The sequence below is a fragment of the Pezoporus wallicus genome, unplaced genomic scaffold (genome assembly GCF_028554395.1).
Source record: "Pezoporus wallicus isolate ANWC-B61680 ecotype Strahan unplaced genomic scaffold, APGP_CSIRO_Pwel_v1 contig_3847, whole genome shotgun sequence".
NCBI classification, from domain to species: Eukaryota; Metazoa; Chordata; class Aves; order Psittaciformes; family Psittacidae; genus Pezoporus; species Pezoporus wallicus.
Genome location: NW_026639842.1, coordinates 3,595,673 through 3,622,666, shown reverse-complemented (window position 1 = coordinate 3,622,666; position 26,994 = coordinate 3,595,673). Strand labels below are relative to the sequence as shown.

Here is a 26,994-nt window from a genome sequence, read left to right as displayed (position 1 = left end):
GTGACTACATGAGTAAATCTCTTTCTGAAACCAGCATTTACATGCGACATGGCAATTCACCGTTTATAAGGCATACAGAAGATGGGATGAATGCATGACAGGTAGAAAATATTTATTCAAGTTAAGAACTTTTGCACACTACAACATTTCAGAAGTCCAAAAGCCACAACAGCTGGTATTTGTTTTAAAGAAAAAGGCATCCAAAAATGTCTTGCAACCTGGTAAACAGTATAATGAAGAAAATCTCAAGCCATACAGAAATTAACATGGAATTAGGTAATTTCAGTAGTACATTTTCTGAAGTGTATTGGGGGGGGGGAAGAAGTGTACTTTTCTCCATTAAACAAATAGTATTTACGGAATGCACTACTGAAGTTCTTTAGGGTGGGATTCATCTCACTTATTTTCTGTGTACTAGAAGATACAGATAACTAAACTAGTTTGCTAAACTGTTGAGAGATCATCTCTCTGCAGGGCTCCTTAACTAAGTCAGGTTTTAGAGATATTCTCTCCCTCCACTGACAGTAAAGGGAGACCAGACTTGCCAGGTCTATACTTGTGAACAATTTAAGTAATTTGCTTAACAACTCATCAGACCACAATTAACTCCCACTGCAACTGCTCAGTTTTTTAGTTTTACTAATTTTAAAAGTTAAAGTATTAAATCATGTCATTGACCTCCAATCTCAGGTCTCCATGTTAGACTTTTTCTTAATCTATCTCATAATGAAGAGGAAGCTGTTTGTATGGAGAGCTGAACATCACACTAAGAAAAAGCACATAACTCATTACAAGTACATGGCATCTGGGGAAAATTAGCATTCTCTGCCACCCTCTACCATACCTTTTTAAACTCCAATTCACTTAAAACCATCTTGACCCAAAGCATAAAATTCTCATTTACTACATTTTGTCACCCTGCCAACAGTAGCACTGACAGATATTTTACCATTCTGTTCAGCATCACGCAGCCCCTTATTGCTTACATTGCCAAATACGGGAGTAACTTGGGATAGCTGAAGAACCCAGAGGCTGCAGTAACAGGCAACAGTCACAGAACTGACCTCCATGGGACTTCACTCATCTTGAAATTTACTGCCACTGTGTTCTCACTGCTCGAGTTTGTAATTCGTTTAAGCACTTCAGTGAACTGAGGCATGGGAAGAATGGCAACAGAAATAGTGGTCAAATATCAGGTGGATTTACATTTTAACCCATAGCACAAAATAGAGATTTGAAATTACTAATCTCTTGGTAGAAACCTTTGTATAAGCTAAAAATAAAAGTTTACCTCAGTTTAATGATACTGTATTTGTAAAAGCTTTCCTGTAAAATGGTTCTGCGTAGAATACAGAATGCCTGGAAAAAAATAAGCTATTGTTTAAAGTATTTTTTATCTTGCATTTTGAATTGTTCTGTGAATGGGTCACAACCTGCTATAATATGCTTGATGCCATACAGACAAGTGAATACCTGCATTCCACAAGAGTTCAACAGCTTGTTGATAGAATAAATACTTTCAGGATAACTTTTTCACCTGCTAGAACCTAAACTGATAAAAATGGTAAAGTCAGATTATTAGAACCGTATGTGTATTAGGAAATACAACTGAACATGGATTCGGGAGACTGGCTTTTAGTATTTATTTAGGAAAACTCACTATACAAACAAAAGTTATCACAACAGCATAATATGTAGGGTTATAGTTTCTCCTTCCTTCAAGCTGTTTTTTTGTTTCAGTAAAAACACATGTATATATTTACAATGATTCCCCTTTAAAGCACTGGGATTCCATATATTAAAACATACCTGGTAAAATAAGCTTAAAATAATTTTACATTGCTTGGAAAAAGATTTGAGTAATTTACTCTTACCAGAGTGCCATTGTTGCACAGTATTCAAAAAAATGAACCACCACTAAAATAGAGAGTAAAACATTTAAAAGTACATTTATTTAAAATGTGGGCAAAATATCAATATAAAAGAAAATAGAGTATAAGAAATAAAAATAAAGTACAAAACATTTTCATCTTCAACAACCATAATTTAATAGATAGCAAGCCCTTTTATTTGTACATCCAAATTACACTCTTGGCTGAAGTACCATCATTTACGTTAAAATGTTTAAAAATGGGGTCATAATACCTAAAGTGGGCTTTCTTAAAATGGCAGTATAATACAAAACATAGTAAATTATGTTTCAGCATAATAAAATTACACATCCTAAAAAAGATGCAGTTTATTTTTGCTTTCCTGCTTTAAACTGCTCATCATCCCTAGGAAAACAGCTGGAAAACAGCATCCACAGGAAGTTTTAGTTGCTTTGTACAATGGCTGAACAGCTAGATCTAATGCTCCAAGCATTCCGAAGCAGTAAGGCATTTCATTATCCATCAAGTAAATTTATATGTAGGTTTGTTAAGAAAGAACAACTTTAAGAAATGACTGCAAAATAGAACTTATATGAAAAAAAAGCATGCATAAAGACACAGAACAGAAATGTTAAAAGCATGCATAAAGACACTGGTCCCTTCACTATATTTATCAAACAGGGTTTAGAATCTTCAGTAAAAAGCTGTTTTCCTCATCTGCATGGAACTTGTGACAAACGCTTTCCTTAATGGCGATTTTTTTTCCTGTTGCTTACAATTCTACTACTATTCTTTTCTGACAAGCCTACCTCCCACCTCCACTGAAGTATTTCCTATCAAAAGATAATTTCACTTTGAATTTAAGATAGGTTTCTGCGTGTTAATCTACCCTCCTATCAAGGAAACATTACACATCCTAAACATTTATAAATCATTAGGTTCCTAATTAAGAAAAAATTAACTACCACACTTCCCTAAGCAGCAGACAGGCTTTACAGAAAAAGGATATGATTCATAATCCAGTGTTTGAGTAAGTACTCCAGTCAGGACAAACTCTGCATTGTGGACATCTAGAAATATGGAAAACATGCATACAGTTTACAACCTAAGAAGACATTATTCCTCATTCTGCACACGTGTCAGGAGAGGCCACTCAGTACCTTTCCACCCCCTCAGACAAAGGCATAAGAGAGTACTGCCTGCCAGTACCAGGGCCATCACACAATGCATGCCATGAATATTTGACTTCCCAGTGCACACCATGTCCTGGTGTTCTATACTCAGGCTAAAATAACTAAAGTGGAAAAACCTTAAATCTTTAACTAACTCGATTACCCAGTAATCTTGTCTCACCCAGGACTGAAGCCTCAAGTTCAAGCCTACCCTTTCCAGAGATTTATGGTGACTTAGCTATAAAATACCTCAATTAGAAATACCTAGCAGACAGCTGGCTCAGGTTTCTCCATGTTTTGCAGGATAGACCATGTATTCTACTATTATCTGAAAGCTTCAAAAGTTGTCTGTACTTGTAAAGTAGTAATAATGATAATAATAAAAACAAAATGACAGCAATACTGTTCAAATTACATTGAATTTGATATTATATATATCAAATTCTTATACATACCTATGAGCATATACATACCTATGGCTCTTGCGAAATATTCTCGACATAAATGAAGGTCATTTTCACAGGAAATCAAGATTATCTCTGGCAAACTCTAAACAAAAGAAACTAATTGTAAGCTCAGAATAACACAGTAAAATATTAACAGTAAATTTTAGAAAGCAACACTATACACACTTTATTCTGCTTATGCTCCATGAGTTTTCGAAAAGAAGGTTGTTTAGATAACACTTTTCCTCCTGCACATTCCACAATAGCTTTCATGGTGGAAAGGCTGGGACAAATTCCAGGTGTAATGTAAAAATATTTTCCCTAAAAAAGAAAAGAAAGAATAAGAGAAAGAATCTTGTTAACTGATATCTGCAACACATTGTTTTATTATCATGTGACTTTTCTCTTACACAATCATGGAGCCGACTTTGTAAACTGATGTTAGGTATCACAGCTTATGGTAACAAATTCATCAGCTGATGAGCTGTCCTTTACTACCACTGACGTTTTTCCTGGAGGGGAAACCCCACAATGTGAACAGCTTAGATGGGCCTCTTTCAACACCTGTAAAGTAAGTGATCTTTCAAGAACTTCCAGCTGTTAAGTAATAGCCAATTTATTACTTCCTGACAAAAATTTTACTACTACTCGACTAATACAGGTGATCACAAAGTAGATTATCTCTGTTTACCAGCTGGGAATAAAAAAAAAACACCCTCTGCTATGTGAACTGCAAAACTGAGTGAAATGTAGTATTTAGATTTAAATGCCCCTTTTTAGGTGGTTTGCCTCCATAGTCTCAAATTCAGTTACGCTGAAGAATCTCTAGCAACTTGGACCTTCAGACACCTCTCTGCACTGTATTGCAATTGAGACATGAAAGCCATCTTGCAGCATTCTAGCAAACAGCCTGGTGGAAAGTGAATTCTTCAAGGCAAATCAGACTAGACCTCCCTGAGGCTGGAGTGCAAATCACTCTAAGATTCACATTTTTATGGGCTAGTATAAAATAAAAAAGAAACAAAAATCCCCAAATAAGTCCCCTCCATAAGTGGCTTTTTACAAGTAACAGAGCAATGCTCTCAATTTTCTAAGGGAACACGTAATGCATATTGAGCATATGCTGAGCTTGGTTTTTACAGGATCCAGTCACTTGAAGCTTAGATCCATCCCAACAATGCTCAGGAAGGAAACAGGCTTAAAGGCAAAAATTAAATTTATAACAAATTCTTCATGTTATAGGATAGTCCGTTTTACTGTCCTCAGCTACAAAACCTACAGCTCCCATGCTGAAAAAATTACATTGAAAAGCTCCAACTACTTAAATGCCATTTTAAACTGCATACCTTGAACAGTGGAGCTACTTGTGCTCTCTTTAGAGACTCCTCTAAACTAAAGCAGAAAAGCACCTCAGCTTCAGCGTCTCTGAGCACAAAGTTCTGCTCATCTGAAAAAGAAAGACTGATGGTGTAAAACACACAAAAGACAAAAACATCCACGTAACCCAGGACATAATCTGATCAGAAAATGCTGGTGGCAGTGTGACTCCAAATGGTAATAAACACCTACTGATTTTAACATGATTATAGTATCTCATTTTATTAGGGCTCTTACAACTGTGACCCACAATTACTTGGGAGACAAAAGAACTGTGAGTGCATTTTACACTTGTAAACCTAGCAATAGCCACTGCTCTTCTTCTAACTTACTGGAGTAGCTTCCTAAATTTTATTGGTTGACTCTCTACAAGCAAAGGAGCAAAACGATTACATTTAAATTCAAATCACTGTGACAACCTATGCGAGCCCAGAAAGTGCCTTAAACTCTTCACACACCAGTAAGAGAAAACTTTGTTTCTCTTGTCCTGATATCCAGCTGATTTTTCACCTTTTATTAGGGATGGAGTTTCAGTTTTAACTTTACCTTTCCACAAAAAGCTGAGTCAAATGTATTTCTAAATCAGATGTAATTCAAAACATCTAAGTTTAAAGAACAAAAAAAATTTATATGGAGAACAATTTGGTCTTCCCAAGGACAATCTGACAACCTGCAAGAGATGTGTTAATACCTTAAGACAAAGAAAACCAGTAGGTCATTTTTCGTAAACAACTGCCATGTATTCCATCATTGTACTAGGTACACAAGTGAAGGCAGCCCATTAGCTAAAAATTGACTAAACTTCAGTAGTCAGCAAGTACAGTACTTCAAATAATACACCAAAACAGTCGTCCTTTTAAACCTCCGGACTTTCTTTATCTTCTAATAGCTTCCAAATGGATTAATTTCTCAGTTCACCAATGCTGAACCAAGTAAGTTGCCTTCTCAAGATTTAAAAAAAATGTTTGCTGGTTTATTCGTTAATCATCCATAGATTTAAGCCTTCATGATGATGATTAGGCAGCACGTTATATATATAATTTTTTTGCAAGAAAACAAGTAAAAAGCATAAAACAATCATAAACCAAATCACTGGCTTTTAAGAAGTCTTAAACTAAGGCAACCACAAGTAAAATCCACAAATGGCTACACAAGGAAGAAATACAATGCTTAACAACAGCCAACTAACTTAATCCCGCTAAAACAAACTTATAAAGGATGTTTCTACTTCATTTAAGGGAAAAAAAGCCTGTACTAAATCAAATTAAAACTGAATGAAACAAAATGCCCACTGAAAGAGGACTAAAATTTTTTTTTACAAAACCTTCTACATAGTTCTTCAAAAGCTGTGAATTATGATAGTCAGACTTGCTGTTATAATCTTTGCTTTCAAAAACTAAACATTTTAGAGAACTGGCAAGAAACACTTAAGTCAGAAGTCAAAATAACGAAGTATATTTAAGTACACTTGCCAGTGAATCTTAAGTTTACTATAAAAATTGTTACTAGTTTAACTTACCAACAAACTTCTGGCATTTGAAACACTCTTCTAACCACTCTGGAGTTACTATGTGCTTGACTACAGAAATTGCTGTCAGGAACTTGACAGTTCGGGTCACTTTACTTGCAATTAGATGGGTACATTTCTGAGCAGATTCTGCTACTTCACCTCCAAGGATATACAGTTTCTAAAAGTTGCACAAAAACCAAATCAGAATGGAACAGTCCCTTAAAATTGCAGGGGAAAAAAAAAGAAGAATCATGCCATCAATAGAACTAAGCTCCTAACGAAACAGTAAATAGAGGATATTTCTGTATTATAGTATATTTTTTACTAAAGGTGATTAATTTTGACAGAGTTTATAGCATTGAAAACCCAGTATTTCCAGACATAAATTTTACCTGGCAAGAGTGAAAGTAAAAAAACAAAACAACCCTGTGCTTCAAACCTCAGCCAAGATGTGAAAAAAATACATAAATTAAACGTTCTTTTGGAAAGAATATTTAGTAATTATTAAGGTTCAAGGAATTATTAGATTTTTATAGTGTTAAAAGAATGTTACAAATTACTTAAAAGTTTTGAGACAGCTTTATTAGGGAACAGAACAAAACCTCCATGGGAACCTATTATCTCACACCTGCCATAAGTTTTGTCATCAGCTTTCTGTGAAGCATTTAGTATTAGATAACAACTACACTAGAAGAATCTTGGGTTTTATGCAGTACAGCCATCACTACTGTTCTCACCTAAATTTGCTCATGAAGTTTGCTGATTCAAAACAAATGGGGAAGGGGCTTTCTTGCTTTTTAAAACAACTGAATGGGAAGAAAAAACAACTAGCGTAGAAGTGTGAAGTAGTTAGCTAAAGCAGAACAGTTACCAAATAAAACTCCCTTCACATAAATCTACACTCTAACTTCAGCCCCTATAAGTATGGGGTTTTATCCACTAGCTACATGCTAATCAAGTATATGCTACTTAATCAAGACAACTGAACATCAAGCAAAAAGTTACCAGATGTTTCAATGTATTTCACAAGACAATCATGAAAGTCACCTTAATGTACTGTTGAACTTGCATAGGTTCAAATCCTGTGAAAAGCACCATTGGTGTCAGTTCTGGGGTGAGTTTTTTAGTAGGTGGTGGCAAGTCTTCAATCCTACAAAACGTGAAATACAGCAGAATGTGAAGTCTGGGCCCAAAATGGTATTACTTTAAAACTAGACAAGCACACTCTTGCAACTTCTACCAATGGAAATGCTCAGATGAATAAGAATTAGACAGGATCAATCTTCTTCTGAAGAAAAACTTACTACGCTGAGAACAAAACATATCCTCCTGCTTCTGTTCTCTTCCAATTCTCTTACTACTTCATTCAGTATTGTTTTATTACTACCAGTTGAGTAGCCAGCAATGTGCAAAAAAACCCATTAATGGTTATTTCAATTAGCAGGACACAGGAGGAAAGCAGACTGGCGGCCAGCTGACACTGCTGTGGAATGTCAATCAAGGACTACTGGCATCAATGGCTCGCTATTCTTACCTTGCTCTTTTGGAAGACGGCTGAAGACTGGATTCATTTTGCTTTGGTTTCAAAGGCAACCTCACACCCTGAAATTAGACAATCTACACGTTTGTATCTGAATTGAACAGGGAAAACAACTTCTGCTCTGAAAGAGGAAAACTATACACTGATATTCTGAGACTTTATTAAAGAAACTTAAAAACAAATGAAAGACACAAACTACAGAACACATACTGTAAGCAATAGGTACACCTATTGCTTATACAACTGACTCAAGCAAAGCTGAGCATTAACCAGAGCTTCTCCACAAAGTCATGTAACCCCTTAAGTTTATAAAAACTGAAATACTGTAGGACTTTTTTTTCCTTTAAATAAAGCTGATATTCATCAAAAGAAAATCTAAATAATTAAATGAGAAAGAGACTGAGAAAAAACTGCCCATTTGTTAAATACATTAAGACTGGTGCTTAAGAATCAACAGAGAACAGTGACACCTGCATTTTACACACTGAAGTTCCCTAGTCACATAAAGAGAAGCTCCAGAGGATGCTCAGGTACTCATGGACAGACATTCACACCTCTCCAGTACTAGGTGAGCCACTACAGCATTTCCTCAGGGATAGAGAAATGTAGCTTTTAGGCTGTCCTTGGCCTGAGTAACTTGAAATCACAGCTGTCGGCTACAGCAGTGTGTGACTTATACTCCTTTTTAACCTTCAAATTTACACCTGAAATTTAATGAGGAATGCTGGAGGCACATGACCAGGAAGACAGGCAGCATTATTCTAGCCTTGCTGTGAGGACAGTCCTTTGGGAGGAACAGGCCACAGAAGTTTGTTCCCTACTCTCAGGATGTGCATTTTTATGCCAAACAATCACTAGTAAGAAAAGCACACATGCCCACTTTTTGATAGACATTTTGACTATGGAAATGCAAAAGGTAGAGGCATCAACAGTGTTTGAAAGACATCTGTCATCAGAAGAGGAACCCATACGTTAAATCCCAAGACAAACAGAAATGCCTGCTGTGAAGGCAGAATATCTGACACTTCCACATGCCCAGCATTTTCTATTACCAAATCATATTCTTCATGCGTAAGCACCCTGAGGGGAGGTGGACAAGATTACCTCCAGAAATCTCCTTCAATCTAAATTACAAGATTCTCACTTCACACTGGTAAGAAGGGTCCCCATACAGTAAATACAGAAACAGCTTCTGACCCCTAAGTTCTCTCTATTTGCTACGGAAGATGAAATACGGATCACTACTTGGTCTGAGTCACACATAGAAGGCAAAAGACCGATTTTAAGATGTGCTCAACTGCAGTGTGAAAGCAAAGCGTGGTGGTAACAAACCAAAAACTAAGTTAGTTAAGGCTATTTTAAAGATCAACAGTGCATACTGGATCTCCTTGAAGATGTCTCTTGTCACCAGTAGAATGCATCCTTCTTCAGAAAAATATACGCATTTTTAAAAGACCAATTTCCTAAAAATTAATTTCCTAAGGGCCCAGAAAACAACTCCACAGGGGTCTAGAAGGAGAATATTTCAAACTTATGGCCAGGGATACAGTAGTGGCCATTTCTAAAGCTGAAAAGTATGAAAACAACAAATAGTGCCTTGACACCATTTAAAGTATTAGTACAAGTTAAGTTACAACAGTTACTAAGCTCCTCTTTTTTGAAGGGTATACAAAATGACTAAGTGATCCAGAGGTATGGCAAAACATTTTTGTGCAATATAAAACATTATCTGATAGTCACCTGTTGTACAAATAAACTGAAAGCTCACTACCTCAAACTGGGATTTACCTTCATCAAGATAACCATTTTCACAGTGTCTATCAAGTATAAATCTGAAGTGGGAAGTCAATTTAAAATACAAAAACTGAAATAGTTTTCTACATATTCAAAACATGGAAACAGTTCAGGAGATAAGTTGCAGTTTCTACCTCAGCTCTTACACCTGTCAAATGTTTTGCATGTTTCATAGAATACACTACATCTCAAGAATTCAATGTTTTATATCTTTTTAAGGTACATTCTTCATTATTCATTTACACTGCTGTTACTTTCAGGGTTACCAACTTCACTTTTTAAAGCATAATATATTTTTAGACTATAAAATATGTGGTATATATGCCCATGACTTTAGTTCTTATGCTATTTCTAAGAAATGATATAAAAATACCATATTTAAAGATAAAAAGACATATTTAGTTCCACCCTTAACTTTCATTATCTATCCTATTTAAAATCTAGCGAATATTCCAATAAAATTCTTAACTCATTTTAGGCGTTCTGACTTAAAAACCCTTAGTGGCCTGATTTTCGTATAGTGTTAGGTAGTGACTCAAAAAATATTATGCCCTTTCTAAAGGTCTGATGTAAAAATTGAAGAGTGAAGCACTAGACCAAGATGCCTCAAAAGTAACTTGATTTTCTATATCATAGCACAGCTCCTGCAAAAGATTTCTCAACATTAAGTAAAGAAAACATTTATAGAGTAGCAGGAAGGACAGCCAGGAAGTTCAGTATGATTTTGTGCAAGTCCTGCTAGCATGCCGCTCACACCATATACACATGTGCTCCCACATTAAAAACACTTAAGAGTGATCTTGTAAGAACAACTGAATACATAGTTCAACATACCATTAGAAGTTCTGGTGATACCTTTAATGGGACTCTCCAAGCATCTAGGAAACAAAGAACAAAACAAAAATTAAACCATTGCAAAGTTATTTGCAACTATTTATAACACATGCTTCTATTGATTAAACAGGTGCATACATAAATGCTGCAGAACACGAATTTTGGGAGCGAAACTCTTACCGAGAAGGTTTAGAACTAGATGTTGACTAGGAGAAAGTGGATCTTGGAGACTGAATACTGTATACCGACTGTGCTGTATCTGCCGTAAAGCTTCAAAATTTCCTAGCAGGATGTCACAGAGCCACTGCGCATTTACACATGGTATTCTCCACTCTTTAGCCTTCTCATACTTCAAGCCATTGGGCCTTGTTGTTCAGAAGAAAAAAAAAATTCAGTTAAATAGACAGAATAGCAATTTCTGATAGTTAAGCCTAAAATACCCGTATTTCTGTGTTGGCCTATTATCTGTTCTGTCACGAAGTAGATACTCTCAGAAACTACCTTTGTTCTACATACCAAAACAATTCAATTAAGGGAAAATTTCTGCCCCAAATGGAATGAAGTTAGATATGGATTTAACTTACTTATTCCCTCCTCCAATGTTTTAAAAGAATAATTAAAAAAAATCCCTTTATTTATTTGTAGATGATGTTAACAGATGTAATACTGCAAAGAAGTGAAATCAGAAATTACTTTTATTTTGCCTGTCTTCAGACCAAATTTATCACGTAGCAGTGTGTAGGAATTTATTTCAAGAAACAACATCACTAAGTTTACTGCTATTAAGCCACAGAATTGATTAAAATTAACATTCTTATAACGAGATGTAACTAGCACCTCTCATTAAGAAAAGCACTAACTGGCAATAGGCTACTGGGAACGTGAGTACTGTGGAGACAAACCACTTACTCTTTACAGATGAGAACCGTATTGCTGCGACACAGGTAGCCTGTGTATTTGGCACCTGCTAGATAGGCCATTAGTTTGAGGTCATCTCTGTCGCTGTCAACAAAACCTGTCACAGAAATTATCTACAAATAGAAAGAGAGAGTGACAAGTAACTGAACATAAACGGTACTTAAAAACCACTCCTACTGAAAATACTTTTCTGTTATTTTTCTATATTACAATGAAATATATGGTACCATAACTAGGACATACAGGCACTTCATTAAAACATGGCTTGTAGGATATATAAAGTACAATTAAAATGGATTTGTTTATACATAAAAATGTCAGGTTTCTAGCACTAGTTCTGACTCATTTTCATTCTGCTGGTCAGCTTTTACTCATTTTTAAAGACTACATTTTTACTATGAAAAGAACTCATACCTAGTTTTCTTCTCACACGTCTCGCCTCTTTTCAGCTGCTCTTTATATTCAGGGAGACAGAGAAATGTTTACTTACCTGACCTACTCTACTTTTAATATCTCGTGAATGCTCTGCTTTACTCTGCCATGAAGCCAAATAAACTGTGCCAGCTGATCATAGGTGGGGAACTGTAATTCCACTTCTTGTGCTCCTACCCTTAGTCTTGCCAAATTTTCATTTTGGCCATTTGCTCCTTTTATTTAGGAAATGGCAACAGCAATTTTGTTATTGATAGTAAACTACATTTGTTACTTTACAAATCACATTTACTACTAACCACTGTGTTCACATGCATATAGTTATGATTTCATTTTACCAAACCTGTATTTCTTTTCATGCCTTTTAGAACAGGCTAGTAGCCAGGCTGTCATCCTGTACGTATGCATCTAGCACATGACATACTTTGGCATCTTGTTTTATACTGCAGTGTATTTCAAGATGTACCTGATTCATCTCCAATTTTACCTTTCAACCCCACAAAATTCAGCTTCCTCAGTGCTCCTCATTCCACAGGCTACTGACCTGTGATCTCTATTCTCTGATTAACAGCATGGGCTTCCTTTTTTGACATTTGCTAAATACTGACCCAGAAACAGAAAAAAACTCAAAAAATCCCTTCAAAATAACTGGGTTTTGGTAAAGGAAGCATATACTGCTAGACATACAGTTAATAAAAACCTACACAGCTTGAATTCCTGCCATCTTCCTATGTTTAACTTTTGTAATCTTTGCACCCTAGTTTCTAAAACAGTACTTCACACACAAACACATTAATAGGTGTTACTACTCCCACCTGCTCAGAGCACAGCAAGCCTTGTAAAGCACTCTGAACCACCCAGTAGTAAGTACCACATCAACACGACTTTAAGATTAACAAAAGCTTTTTTTTTCTGTGACAAAAGAAATGTACATTTTGCTTCGAGTTATGTGCTTGTTAGCTGTACTTTTATGCTGCTCATGTCATGAAACAAACATTCCTTAGAAGTAAGTTTTTTCTTCTTACATGTTGAGAGCATGGCTTTCCTCCTGGTGGAAATGCCACTGGAAAATGAAGGGCTCGATGAGGTGGTACCATTTTCTTCTTCTTCAAGATTGAGTTCAGCCAATGTGCTGTAATACATCTCTTCCTTTCTCTTAAAGCCTATGAATATATGCATAAACAGCTTTTGAAATCCAAAATACATCTTATTTAAACCTTCTGTACAGTAATAAACAACAAATCGTGAAAAGCACATCACAAAAAACTTTCATTCTGTACTTGCAACCTAAGCATGAAGTGCATACTGAAAAGCCCTACCTTTACAGTAATAAAATGGAAGCATGCATGAATACACGTCACTGGTTTGCTTACCTGAGCATACATGTTACTGACTTGGCTTTCACAAAGAAGATGTGTACATCTACTCGTAAGGGTAGGGTCCACTGTCCCACCATGTGCTTGAATGATCTGGTAAGAGAACAAGCCCAGAAGATCTAATACGTAACAATTTTTAAATTATCCTAAGAAGTAAACAGCCTGAAATGAAAGACTACTCTTTAGGACACTGCCACCATTAGTAGTATTCCACTGAATAGTTACCCCCCAGAAAAAGGTTTCTTATCTAGCTTAAGAACATTTTTGAAAAACAATAAAAAAAAATAAAATGGAGAAAACAAAATTAAATATGCACCTTTCCACTGAGATACAAAAAGTTTACTTTTTTTAGAATTAACAAAAAGATAAATAAACAAAAATAACCCTTCTCACTTTTATTTTTGCAGTATAACTATTAAACAGTTTTTCTATTTAATTCTATCTCAGCAATAAATACAAGTGCTGTTAAAAATGTCAACAGCTTACTTGATTATGCAAAATTGTAGGGAAAATTCAACTATAAAATCCATCAGAAGTTTCTGAAGAACATCAAAGTCCTCTCATTTAGGAAAGGATACAATCAGATTTTTCTGAAAAATAGAAGTTGGCAAAAAATAGAAACACTCTATTCTTCCATCTTATGCACTCAGGTGGATACCTCACAGGCTACTAAATGCCAAGATTATATGCAAGAAAAGAGTCTTTTTATACAATCAAGTTTCAGATAGCAATGCTATACTACATTTGCTGTACTACAGCTGTCTGACTAAAAACACAAATAGTCGGGAAATAGTTAAAACTGTAACTATTTTAGCTAATGTTCTGACTAAAGACCTAATGCAACCAGGCTGCACATCTAAAGCACTTTTATTACTTTTCCTGGTCAGCTGCAGTTGAATAATGGCTTTTAGGTTCTAACACAAACATTACACAAAAGGATGCCTAAAGAGTAGCACTGAAATATTTCCAATAATTAATTTTAGAATTTCGTTACTATGACATTATGTTATCATAGTTTTTTCAAAACACAACAGAATCTTACCCGCTTCCAGGTCGCTAACAGCTGTTTGTCAGACATCTGTTCTGGGTAATCAGCAATGGCAAAGACACAGCCCAGCAGGAAATACTCTTCTGGAACTAGAATAGTTTGGCACATGAAAGAACAAAAAATTAAACATTTTCTAGTCTGAAAAGTTAATCTCAAAACACACTTCCTACACTAACCTTTCCTATTACCAGGATATAACATTCATTTAATTGTGAACTAAACCTTTCTTGTAAAAAGCAGGATTCAAAATTTCAAAGCTGACAGCCACATCTAAAGGCACAGTTCAGCCCTGGCTTTGTTTTTTGTTCTTGGTTGGTTTTTTTCTCCTGAAGGAAGAGAGGCTGAAGGGGCACCAAAAGGAAAACGTAACTTACACTTTTATATTGATTAGCTATGAATAGTCAAACAATGAAAAAGCTTTCAGTTCTACTAGGATGGACAGAATTCAAAGGTATGACAACTTTACCTCTGAAACTGAATCCTCATTAATTTACTAGTATTTCCAAAATTTAAGCTGTCTTTCCAGTTGTTATGCTGTTAGGAAGACTTCCCCCTTGCCCTCTTCCAAAGGGGAAAAAATAAATTAAGAATGTACAGTATGGGTATGCATTGACTAACGCTGTTCTCCTAGTGTAATTTATATGCTAGCGGCAAAAATTATACATCTGAAAAGAGAATGTTCTCCTGCTTTTTCAGGTTACTAGATTATCCTTAATTAGAATTGAAATCTATTTGCCTAAAAATTAGTAGAACAGCTCCCGAGCCACGAATGGCATTTCTAAGTCTTACAACCCCATACAACCCAGCACTATTTCCTGATATTCTAACCCACATTATGTCATGTCATTAGCCACTTCTTTCCAGGATCAGACGGCAATGACTACTAACTCTCTGCTGCTGGATCGTGTCCAAAAAGAGGCTGCTGTTGCAGTTGTTGCTGTTGCTGCTGGTGGTGTTGCGGCTGCTGGGCTGCAACTTGATGCTGTAGTGCTTGAGATGTCTGAGTTAAGTGTTGTGTTGCCTGATTCTGCATTTGCTGTTGCTGATGCTGTTGGTGCAATCGCTGTAAGTGCTGCTGCTGCAACTGCTGCTGCTGTATTTGCTGATGATGATGTAGCTGTTGTTGTTGCAGATTCTGTTGCTGTAGCTGCTGCAGTTGTTGCTGCTGTAGCTGCTGCTGCTGCAACTGATGAAGCTGCTGTTGCAAAGCATGCTGCTGTTGGAATTGGAGCTGTTGCTGAGGACGGTGTAGCTGCTGTTGCGCATGTAACTGCTGCTGTGGAAACTGAAGCTGCTGCTGAGCGAACTGGTGCTGCTGATGAACTTGCTGTTGCTGCTGTGAAAACTGATGAGGCTGTTGCTGTTGGAAGGACTGCTGGGAAATCTGGGGTTGCTGCTGCTGCTGCTGTTGTAGCTGCATAAGTTGTTGAGGTTGAAGGTGTAAAAGAGGATGGTGCTGCTGCTGCTGCTGCTGCTGCGCTTGATGTGACTGCTGTAATAAATGTGTCTCTGGTGTTAGTTTCACTTGACTAAACAGCACCACATTTGGATGTCCCTGTTGGCTATGATTTACTTGCTGTTCTAAACTTTTTGTAGGTGCTGAAAGTGATTGTAATATCTAGAAAACAAAGATTAATTTTGTGACCTTTTTGTTGTCATTCATACTGGGAAAATACAACTATCAAAAGAAAACCTACACTTAAATACATTGTGAGCTAAAAGAAAAAAACACCTTTAACTGTTAATAGCAAAATGAAAAGACATGACTTAACACATAAAAAAGCTACATGTGGCTCCTAATATAAGGCAATGTACATTTTAGAAAAATTTAAGATAAAACCCATCCCTGTATTATTTTTATCTCCAACAGCATTGTAAGTATCATTACTGTATTAATTACTACATTGATCAACTCTATCAACTGTAATACCATTTTATGACCCTGTTAGCCTGCTAAGTTTAAGGTTTAGTTCCATAGTCTCTAAGTCAAAAATTGCTAATGATGCCTGTACTAACTAGTGCTGTTTGAAACACGGGAACTTAATATAACCTTCCTTTCTTTTCAACCAACTCAGGAATTTTTATTTAGCTCTACTTTTTAAACTGAATCCAAAATACAAACATTTATCTGCTGAGCACTAATAGTTTCTTGTGGAAAAAAAAAATAAAAAAACAAACACCCAAACAAACAAAAAACAACTAACCAACTCATACTGCAGAATAATAGATTTAGGTTTATAAAGAGTGCTAAAGTAATCTGGAGTTTAATTTCACTTGTAGATAACTCACTGTTAAGAGAAAAATAATTTCCTACTAAGCACACAGAAGTTACCAGGTGAGCTTTTAAAGTATCAGAGAAAGAAAAACTAGGCAAACTCCTAATAGATTAGGATGAGTTCTACATATTCATTAAAGTATTTTAATATAAACTACCTATTAAAAATTAGAAGGAGCAATAGGGAACTCTAAACTTGCCACTGATAATCTTTTAAACATGAAATCAGCTTTGGTGAATCCTGCAAGGCTTGTTTCCTTCATCCACACTATTTCATCACATACAGTGTAAATCTGTGATGTGTGTGTGAGAGAGAGAAGAATCAAAGCACATCAAAGCCAGTTAACTGTATCCTTTCACTGAGATGCCCATCAGCTCTTCATCAGAGGTGGCTCAACTGTTATTTATAATACACTTCAAATATCTCAGGTTTCATCTAAGTAACTTCGACGTTGTTGGTAGAGCATACATTTATAACCATGATTATCAATGCATAACCCATCACTAATGTCTGACAACACCACAGTATAAACATTCAATAACTAAAAATAACATATACAAATAGAATGTTTCCATGGCTGAGTATGAGGAAAGATCGTACTGTTCTCCACAAAGAGTCCCAAAAGTCAAAATTACAAAAGCTTCAGGACACATATTACAAGATAAAGGGATAAAACTTTCAAAAGTATCCTAGGGTTATACTCAGAAAGTAACTTTGTATGTGGAAATGCCTTATTACTATAGATCTTGCCATTCAGCAAAAATCTGAGGTTCAAATTAAACATTAACTTTCCAAGATTATGCACCAAGACACGGAATACACTCAAGACTGATCCCCAAGTAGGATACAAAGTACAATTTAACCTAGCCAGAGGGAAGTTATAAAGAAAAATATAGAACTGGTATTCCTCCCTTTAGGAAGCAGATTCACAGTTCTAAGATACAAAGCTTTCTCCACTTGCTGGAACTAGGACAGCAATCTACACAGCAGCCTGATACAGTACTTGAGTAGAGTTCTTGAAACACCATAGTCAAGTCCCTAGTCTAACAGACTTCTGGAGAACAAAGTCTAGCCAAAACATGATACTATGAACTGCCCTACAGCTCTATAAATATTACTTACAAAAAAATACTTCCACAGGAACTAAAGAGTACAGTGACTGGGCTGTAGGAGATGTGGCGTTCAGCCAACTTAGCAGGCCTGCCAACTGACTAGGACGTTGGTGGTTCTTACTGCAGTCCTCACCCAGAAGTTTCAGTCCGTAAACAATTCAAGGCACTGAGAAGAGGAATCTAAGACTCGGTTTTAAAAGCAAGCCTGTATTTCCATTTCATATTCAGAAGTCATACAGGCAACGAAGAATCAACTTTACTGAGTGGCTACACTTTTTGTGTTTAAGTACTCGCTGTAAACTTCTATAATATTCAGGCACCTTTGAAAGTTTTACCATCAGATGAACATCCAAATAAATGCATCAGTGCAATTATTTAAGTAAAAGATATGTCTGACATTTACCAGCACCTACTTTTCTTATGTTCCCTTCCCGTGAACATCTCAGAATTTCAGTGATGCAAGATATTTCAGTGCATGCTCACTCTCTTTTTATTTTCTTCTAAAATTAAATTCAACACAAAAGCTGAAATTATTTCAACTCTATGAGTGGCATACTAACTTGTGAATTAGGACTTCTGCATCATAATCCTGACTATACTATATAACAACTTAATGACGCCCAACAGAACAACACAGTATAGAACTGAACTTACTGTGAGAACAATTTTACAGTCTTGTGTGTTTATAGCACAAATAATTTCTTTCACTGAATGAAAGGCTTGAAGGGTGTGAAATCCAGTTTCCTGAACTAGCCAAATAATTCTAAATTAATGAGTATTTTTTTTACTCTTACCAAGAAATCAATACTGAAACTCTGAACCACACTACAGTTAAACACAGCTTTACTCTTCCCAACATTTTTTCCAAACATGTTCTTACTTGTGTGGACCTGTTAGGAACTAAGTTACTTGTTACGTGGAGGTTATGGATTTGGCAGTAACTTCTAAGTAATAGGGGGAACTTTTAATCCTTTGTACACTTAAAGAACAATAAAAGGAAACTGAAGTTCTTTGATACGATAGTTCCTAAGAAAAAGTCCAATACCTTATAAATTAAAAATCCAACACTTACATGTGCTACATTTGATGGTCTATTAATCTGCTGAATATCAGCACTATTAGTAATATTCCTTAATGTCCGTACGGCTGGACTCCACGTTGCCATCATATCCTGTCGATCAGAACTCTGGGGACCTTGTACTGAAGCCATTAGATTGCCTCTCATATCTGGAGGCAAAATATTACCTGGCACTGGCGGGACATTGGCACATAAATTAATTAACCCAGAGTCTTTCCCTTGAGGCAACCTACGCTTTGCTGCAGATGCCTGAGGGACTTCAGCTGGTGTCCAATTCAAATTCCTTTCCTGCTTTTCTGGAGAGGAATCTGAAGAATCATCAAACATCAGTTCCCCTTTTGCCTTATCAGCAGTAGTAGATTTTGGTGAAAAAACTTGATCACCCAAAGGTGATGCTTCTCGAGAAGACGCTGGGCTTGACAATTTTTCATCAGTACTAGCTTCATTTTGGGAATCTTGTTCTTCATTTTCTGCTTCTTCCTCCTCTTCCTCCTCCTCCTCCTCTTCTTCCTCGTATATAACTAAACGAGGATGATAAGGAGTCTCCTCTTTTTTAGTCTTATCAGCTACAGAATCCAGTACCCAGTCTGGTGTCACAATTTTAATGCTTTCCCGTTTATAAGCGCATTCATATTTTTCCTGGCAGAAAAAAAAAAAAAAAATTATTTAAAGACAAAAATTACCAAATAATTTTTTTGAGTGTAGGGCTAGAGCCTGGAGAGGTAGATCATAAGAGGCTGCCCAACAACAGAAAGTTATCTGAGAAAAAGCAAGACAAAACTACACTGCTGGGTGTAAGCACACAGACCCGAGAGATTAAAAGAAAACCCTCCTCATTTACAGTATAAAGGACTCAGAAAACACAACTGCAGGTTAAGTCTTCACTTGCAAAAACACCCACTACACAAATTGTTCTTGAACCCAATCACCAAAGGATTCAAAAATCATTTAACTGCTTTCTGAAAATGTCTTCAGAACTCCAGCAGCCAAGAACATCACAGTCAACATCAAGATGCAGCTGCCTTTTAGATGAACATTAAGGTGAGTCTAAATACAGTTTATACTTATATTTTCTCCACTAAAAAAAGTCCTTAAAGTAAAAACAAACAAACAAACAAAAAAAACAAAACAAAAAAAACACCAAATGCAAAAACCCAACACACCACCATGAAAAAGCATTTACAGAAAAATCAGAATTTCACAATAAAGTACAGACAAATATTTACAAGGTGATAACTGATAAAGATGCATTTCAGCAGGAATAAAAGAAACCACTTAGACAGTTCCCATGCACCTTCTCAGAAGCCCCAAACTATAATGTTTACCTTAACTTGGAAGTTACACTTCTGTCCAAACACTAGCTAAATCTTTCCCGGTTACAACATTGACAAATTAGAAAACTTTGTCCCTTCTTCCATCCTTCTCATTTCATCATTTGAAGATATATAGAAATAGTAAAACTTCTGTGTTTCCTTTCCTTAGACACAGAACCAGTGCTCTATGTATTCAAACATCCTCTTTGATGGAAACCTCTCACACATATCAACGGGGGGGGGGAGGGGAAGGAAAAAAAAGAAGAGGGAAAACTTTCTGTAAAAGATTTGAAACTAATTCCAGGATCTAATATTTAAAAGTGATTGAACTGGGATTTTCTTTGTATGTCAAACAATATAAATTAACAACTAGCACATTCAGAGGAAATTAATTTAATGTTTGTCAAGAGTTATTTCTACAAGTAAACTGTCATTCATACACAATAAAAAGATTACTGATGAAAACAAGTTTATCTGCAGATATGAGTTTTCGTTCCTTCTTTGTGGTGAGAATTATTGAGAACATTGTTTTATTACCTTATGTCTAGTTTAAGCAACCATTTAAGTTTTCTTAGTGTCAAACAGTTCTCACTACAAACTACTGCAGATTCCCTTGTAGTAGTACAGGGAGGAGCAGCAGGACTTAGAAGCATTTTAAGTAATCATCCTATAAAATCACTCCCATTCAGTGATTATGTAAATTAAACAAGATACTTATTTAATCCTATAGATATAAAATGCTACTGTGTTTATTTCAGTTTCTTGAATGAAAAGCTCAAGAGAACATCCTCTGCTCTAAAAAGCTTATGGTTTAAGGCAACACTTCTTAAATGTGTAACATTATATTGCAGCAAAGCTCTTTGGCCCTGCATTACATTTTGTTGTGATGCAGGAGCCTATGAGGTTGGTGTTCAGTATACCTTTCTAAATCTGCCACAAGAAACTTCATGCACTTAAAATCGAAAAACCAACCCTCTCCCCCTTCCCCTCACAAAAATATCCCCCCCCAAAACCTGCAAAAGTTCTTTTAGCATCAAATGAAACAGGGAAGAAAAAGCATTTCCCATATCCACACTTTCTCTTCTCCCAGTCAGTGCCAGCCCATGTTTCATTCTAAAGCACTTTTCTACATACTGCACTTATAAGTTTATTTTCATGCATGTATTCTTCTCTATCTTAGTATTAGGTAGTTTACATAATCTCCAAAATATGAAAAGGAACAATAACATACTCAATAACTAAAAGCATCCAAAGAATCATTTTTAAATGAACATCCATTTATTTTAAGTACTTTCGGTCTCTGAACAAACACTCTAAATCAATTATAAATGTATTTCTTCTTCAGGAAGAGAAACACCTGAACACTTCATGAAGTTTCAGTGAACTGTAATAACCAAAGCATTACTAGCATTATAGTAGAGGAGGCTATTCTGATAGGCTCGACTCTGCCTTTAGCCAGTCTCTCCATTTGCATAAAGGCAACAACACTTCACTTCCTACATGGGAACAGGAAGTCAAATGATGGTACTAAATTAGGAGAAGCTGTGGACCCCCTTGAGGACAGAGAGGTCTTAAAGGGATCGGGATAGAGAACTGGGCAATCACCCACAGTGTTTAATTTAACAAGAGCAAGTGCCAAATTCTGCACTTAGGACCAGGTAATTCCGGCTTTACAAACAAACTGCAGGATGAGAGGCAGGATAGCAGCCCTGCAGAAGGAGATCTGGAGGTCTAGGTTGATGGTAAGTTGCGTATGAGTCAACAGCATGCCCAGACAGCCAGAAGGACAACCAAGTCCTAAGGTGCATCAAGTACAGCATAGGTAGCCTGTCAAGGGAGGTGACTGTCCCACTCTGCACTGCACTGGGGCAGCCTCACCTCAAGTACTCTGTGGTTTTGGGTGCCTCAATTTACCTAATAAGGTCATCAAGCTGTTAGAGTGCATCCAGAGGAGGACACCCAAGACGGTGAAAGGTCTCAAGAGCAGCTGAGGTCACTTGGTTTGTTCAGCTTGAGGAAGAGAAGGCTAAGTGGTGCCTTCACAGAAGTCTACGCCTTCCTCAAGGGGTGCAACAGAGGGGGGGAGTGCTGATCTCCTCTTTCTGGTGACCAGTGATAGGAAGCCAGGAAATGGAATGAGGCTGCGCCACAGGAAGTTCGGGTTGGACAAAAGGTAAAGGTTGGTCACTGGAACAGGCTCACTGGGGAAGTGGTCATGGCACCAAGCATGTCAGAGCTCAAGGAACATCTGGACGATGCTCTTAAGTGGTACGGTTTAGTTCAAGGAGCAAGAATTTGGACTCAATTCTAATGGTCCCTTCAAACGCGAAATAGATGCTATGATGGAAATGACCTGAAGCATGACTGCTTTATCAGCAGTTGGACACAAATGCTGTGTACTGTTTATCCTACCATCTCTTTCAGAAGTGAACTGAGAGATTCCAAGTTCTCTAAGAAAACACCCAAACAAACTAACAAACCAATAACAAAAACACCTGTTCCTCCTTCTGCTCTCTTTATTCCTAACATGCAAGGGCATTTTATATGATGTTTCAATTCTGTCTTTCATTTTTTATTCACTGATTCTGTATCTACAGATTTACAAATCATAATCACTAATAACTACGACACATCAAAATTAGGTTAAGAAAACCAGGATAAAGAATAAAATTCTCTGTTCAACCAGAAATACAAATACCAATGTGAAATTGGCCACCTTTTTATTTAATCAGGCTTAAAGCCATGCAGAAAATAAATATGAACTGAATATCTGCAACACATAATTGTGTTGAATTTAACTGTTCAAAACTAACAAACAGTCTTAAGAAACCTAACTTTAGGCAGATGGAAAATTTTTGATTATTCAAAAGCAAATGAGAGCTACAGCAAGAAGAATTACACATGTAATAAACTCTTACCCCCTTTGGCTCAGGCACAATCAAATGAGTACACTTATTATTGAGGCTCAGCTGGCAATTCCCTCCATAAAAAGTAATCAAAGCCCATAGCGTACTTCGATCTTCAGATGAAACCTAAAAGGAGAGTAGATAAGCCTTTTAGTTCTGTGCATCCAGCTGCCTTTGCTTGAAGAATTTCAGTACAATCCATGACATACCACTTACAAGTCTGGCTAATGTATTACCTGTCACTTTTAAACATCAAATTAGCATGACAGTTACAGAGAAATAAACAAGAAAACACCACAAAACAAGAACACACTAAACAATCACTTTTAACCTGCACAGAGAAAAACATTCTTCACTCCTTTAAAGAAACTCCTCTTTAAAGAAACTCCTTTAAAGAAACTAATATATCACCTTCCACAAGAGAAAAAAGTAGTGATCAAGCAAACAAGAAGTATTTATCTTAAACAACCTGTTTAAATCCATTAAACAGAGTTTTAACAAGCAGACCAAATTAATACCCTGTATAAACATTTAATTCTAACAATTTATGTCACAGCAATGTCCCCCTCACCTGTCAAGAAAGCCACATGCTTTTAATCCATTACCATGCACTTAGTATTACAGGAATAATTTGCTAAGAAGTCTAAAGCATATACCACCATATATTCCATTACAACCTAAGCACTGACTCTGTCCATCTGCACACACTTAAACCAGTCACAGATCTGTAGAGCTGGCTGTGAAAACACATAAGCCACTGAAGCATTACCTTTTCCCTTTAGTTACTAGCACCCTTGTTAAGGTTTCAGTGCCTAAGCAGATAAAACATGTTGACAAAGTATTTTGTTAATGCAAAAATAGAAGAATAGGAGCAAAGAGTTTAGTCTAGCGTACTGTGAACTTTAGAATCACCACACAGCTGTATACAAGATAAATACCAATTGAATGTTCATAGTTTGTAATGTTCATGCCCTCATTTTCAGTGAAAAACTGTCTTAGGTTATAACTCACCAAACATACAGAAAAAAGTCAGTGCAACAGAAAAATTCTTATCTCTCCTCAAAAGAACAGCATCTCACACATACTGTACACTGGAGTAGACTGAAATATGGTTCACTTCTCTTACCTGAGAAAGACAGGCAGTGACTCCAAAAAAGACCTGACACGATTCTGGAGAGAAGCCACTTACACTGGAAAGCAGATGTCAAGGATGCAGATAAGTTAAATGATTTTCCTGAGGGACATTAGAAGGAAGTTAAGTAGTATGCATAGTACTTCTCAGATCTTATCAAGTATCTGGCTATTCAAAAAACTTTTCTTTAAAAAGCATATTGTCTCTTTCCAAGTTTTATGCATCAAGAAAAAAAAAAAAAGAGGTGCAAACTCAATCAGGATACCTCTAATATTATGACCGATTTTGGTAACATGATAAACTTGCCTCTTTCCCAGAACATCCCCTCCTCTCCTATCTCAGAATGCTCAGCTTTTGGAACCAAGTCATTATCAAGAGCTTCCTCTCATTAACAAGTGCTTATCTTCCATGTTCAAAAGTAGGGGAGAATCTGAAGAAATTTTTGCTTGTCATCAACAGACAACATAGAAGTAAAATGCTATGCAAGAAATTCGATAAACCAAGACCAAAAAAAGTGTGATTTTCTAAAACAAAAGCTAATAGCAGACACCTGTGAGAAAGTACAGGTGCCTTTTTTGCACACTTATTAAAAAGATAGCATCAGATGGATTACTTAAAACCAGCAAGAAATAAAAGCACAGCCTTAATAAAAGAAGAAAATGGGTTAGAAAGCAATACAGAAGCCAGAGGTTTCAGGAACGGCAAAGTTTGGTAACCAAATGGTATAGTTTTTGGTTGAGGATATCATTTGGAATCTAACCTGCTTTTTGCATTATCTCAAAGATGGAAAGAGTAAAATCTCAAAGATTTTACTTTTCCAGTAAAAGTAAAAACAGTTTCCTAGCATACAGATGATTATTAAGTCAACAGAAGTCACTGAACAAGTAATATAGCAAGGTCCAAGCTCATGCATTAAGAAAATAACAAACTGAGTGGAAGGAGGGATACAGCTGTAAATTTGTTGGAGAAGCTGTCATCAAAAAGGGACTCACAAATGGGTATTATGTTTATTTCATTTTTAGATTTAAGCACTGAACCGCTCAGTCTTGTTTTTTTGCACTTTTACTGGAGCTCCTCCTTACAATATATATCTTCTTGCAAACCGGAATGATACCACAAACAGTACGTACTAGCTTAGCTCATTAACTGCTCTGCTGAAATAATGGTTCCAACTGAGAAAATAGTATCTTAGCAGAAGTACTAAGAGATTTACATATTTTTGTGGGGTTTATCCGCATTAGTAATAGTTACTATCTTGACTGTAGAAATATTTCAGGAAAAGAAACCTTGTGGTTCAAAAAAATGGGACTGAAGCCCTTGCTTAGATCGTTAGTGTGCAAGATTAGGTACAACCATGGTTACAGCTTTTTGAAATTATCTACACCAAATTTAATCATCAAGGATGAATTTAGGTTATAATAATATCTTTATCAATATCTGTGTTAAGTGCACCCCCAGTAAGTTCGCTGGGTGGGAGTGTTGATCTCCTTAAGGGTAGGAAGCTTCTGCAGATGGATCTGGACAGGGTGGATCAATGGGCTGTGGCCAACAGTATGAGGTTCAACAAGGCAGAGTGCCAGATCCTGCACTTGGGCCACAACAACCCCATGCTACACCGCAGACTCAGAGAAGAGCGGCTAGGAAGCTGCTCTGTGGAAAAGGACCTGGGGGTACTGATTGACGGCCACTGAACATGAGCCAACTTGTGCCTAGGCAGCCAAGAAGGCCAACAGCATCCTGGCCTGTATCAGCAATAGTGTGGTCAGCAGGGACAGGGCAGGGATCATCCCCCTGTACTTGGCACTGATGAGGCTGCACCTTGAATACTGCGTTCAGTTCTGGGCCCCTAACTACAAGGGAGAGACTGAGGTGCTGGAGTGTGTCCAAAGAAAAGCAATGAAGCTGTTGAAGGGTCTGGAGAATGAGTCTTAACAGGAGCAGCTGAGGGAACTGGGGTTGTTTAGCCTGGAGAAAAGGAGGCTTAGGGGGGACCTTACAGCTCTCTACAACTACCTGAAAGGAGGCTGCAGTGAGGTGGGGGTCAGTCTCTTCTCCCAAGTAACAAGTAATAGGACAAGACGAAACATCCTCAAGTTCACCAAGGGAAGGTTTAGACTGGACATCAGGAAAAATTTCTTAACCAAAAGAGCTGTCAAGCATTGAACAGGCTGCCCAGTGAAGTGGTGGAATCACCATCACTGGAGATATTTACAAGATGTGTAGATGTCACACCCAGGGACATGGCTTAACGGTGTACTTGTCAGTGCTAGGTTAATGACTGGACTCGAAGATCTTAAAGGTCTTTTCAAACCTTAACTCTAGGATTTTATTCTTCGATTGTTCTACCTGTTCAGAGTGGCTCAGATAAATCAAAACGGGGTTAGACTGCAGCATGGTAATGGGGCTAAACTCTAGCACAACAGCAAAGCACTGCAAGTTGACTGGCAAGACTACGAAATCTCCACAATGGGAAGGGCCTTGTGAAACAGGAGAGAGAATGGTTTGACAGAAGTGACCTGGGAAAGACAGACAGATCATCTGACTTCTGTAAGAAGTCTCTTCTACTTTTTCTATACTTTCATATGATTTGTGTTTATGATATATGCACATCTTGTTGGAAAAAAACAGCTACAGAACCAGATGTGCACTGTTACCAGTACACACTGCGATTTTCAGAACAAAATTATTTTCCCTGTGCTATTGACAGATGCAGCAGCAATATTTGTATCTTGAGACCCACAAGAGACAACACACAGCAAGTGGACAAAGCCCAGAACACCTTAAAATATAAGAATAGATTACTGCCATTACCAAAAAGTTCAAGTCAGATGAACATCCTAAATTTCACTGTGTTGCTCG

At 36.8% G+C, this 26,994-nt stretch overlaps 1 protein-coding gene across 1 annotated transcript in view; it reads right to left on the bottom strand.

The window, feature by feature from the left end:
- Positions 1-1,923: 1,923 nt before the first annotated feature.
- The window catches only part of PAXIP1 (PAX interacting protein 1), a 37,007-nt gene continuing 11,936 nt past the window's right edge, over positions 1,924-26,994 (bottom strand). Inside the window, 18 exon segments of the mRNA XM_057416437.1 lie at positions 1,924-2,410; positions 2,882-2,941; positions 3,517-3,592; positions 3,676-3,810; positions 4,836-4,936; positions 6,386-6,554; positions 7,424-7,526; positions 7,911-7,978; positions 10,545-10,588; positions 10,725-10,909; positions 11,454-11,575; positions 12,920-13,057; positions 13,268-13,363; positions 14,313-14,407; positions 15,207-15,936; positions 18,779-19,423; positions 23,016-23,129; positions 24,130-24,193. Coding sequence (XP_057272420.1) covers positions 2,394-2,410; positions 2,882-2,941; positions 3,517-3,592; positions 3,676-3,810; positions 4,836-4,936; positions 6,386-6,554; positions 7,424-7,526; positions 7,911-7,978; positions 10,545-10,588; positions 10,725-10,909; positions 11,454-11,575; positions 12,920-13,057; positions 13,268-13,363; positions 14,313-14,407; positions 15,207-15,936; positions 18,779-19,423; positions 23,016-23,129; positions 24,130-24,193 — 2,962 coding nt within the window. The 3' untranslated portion in view covers positions 1,924-2,393.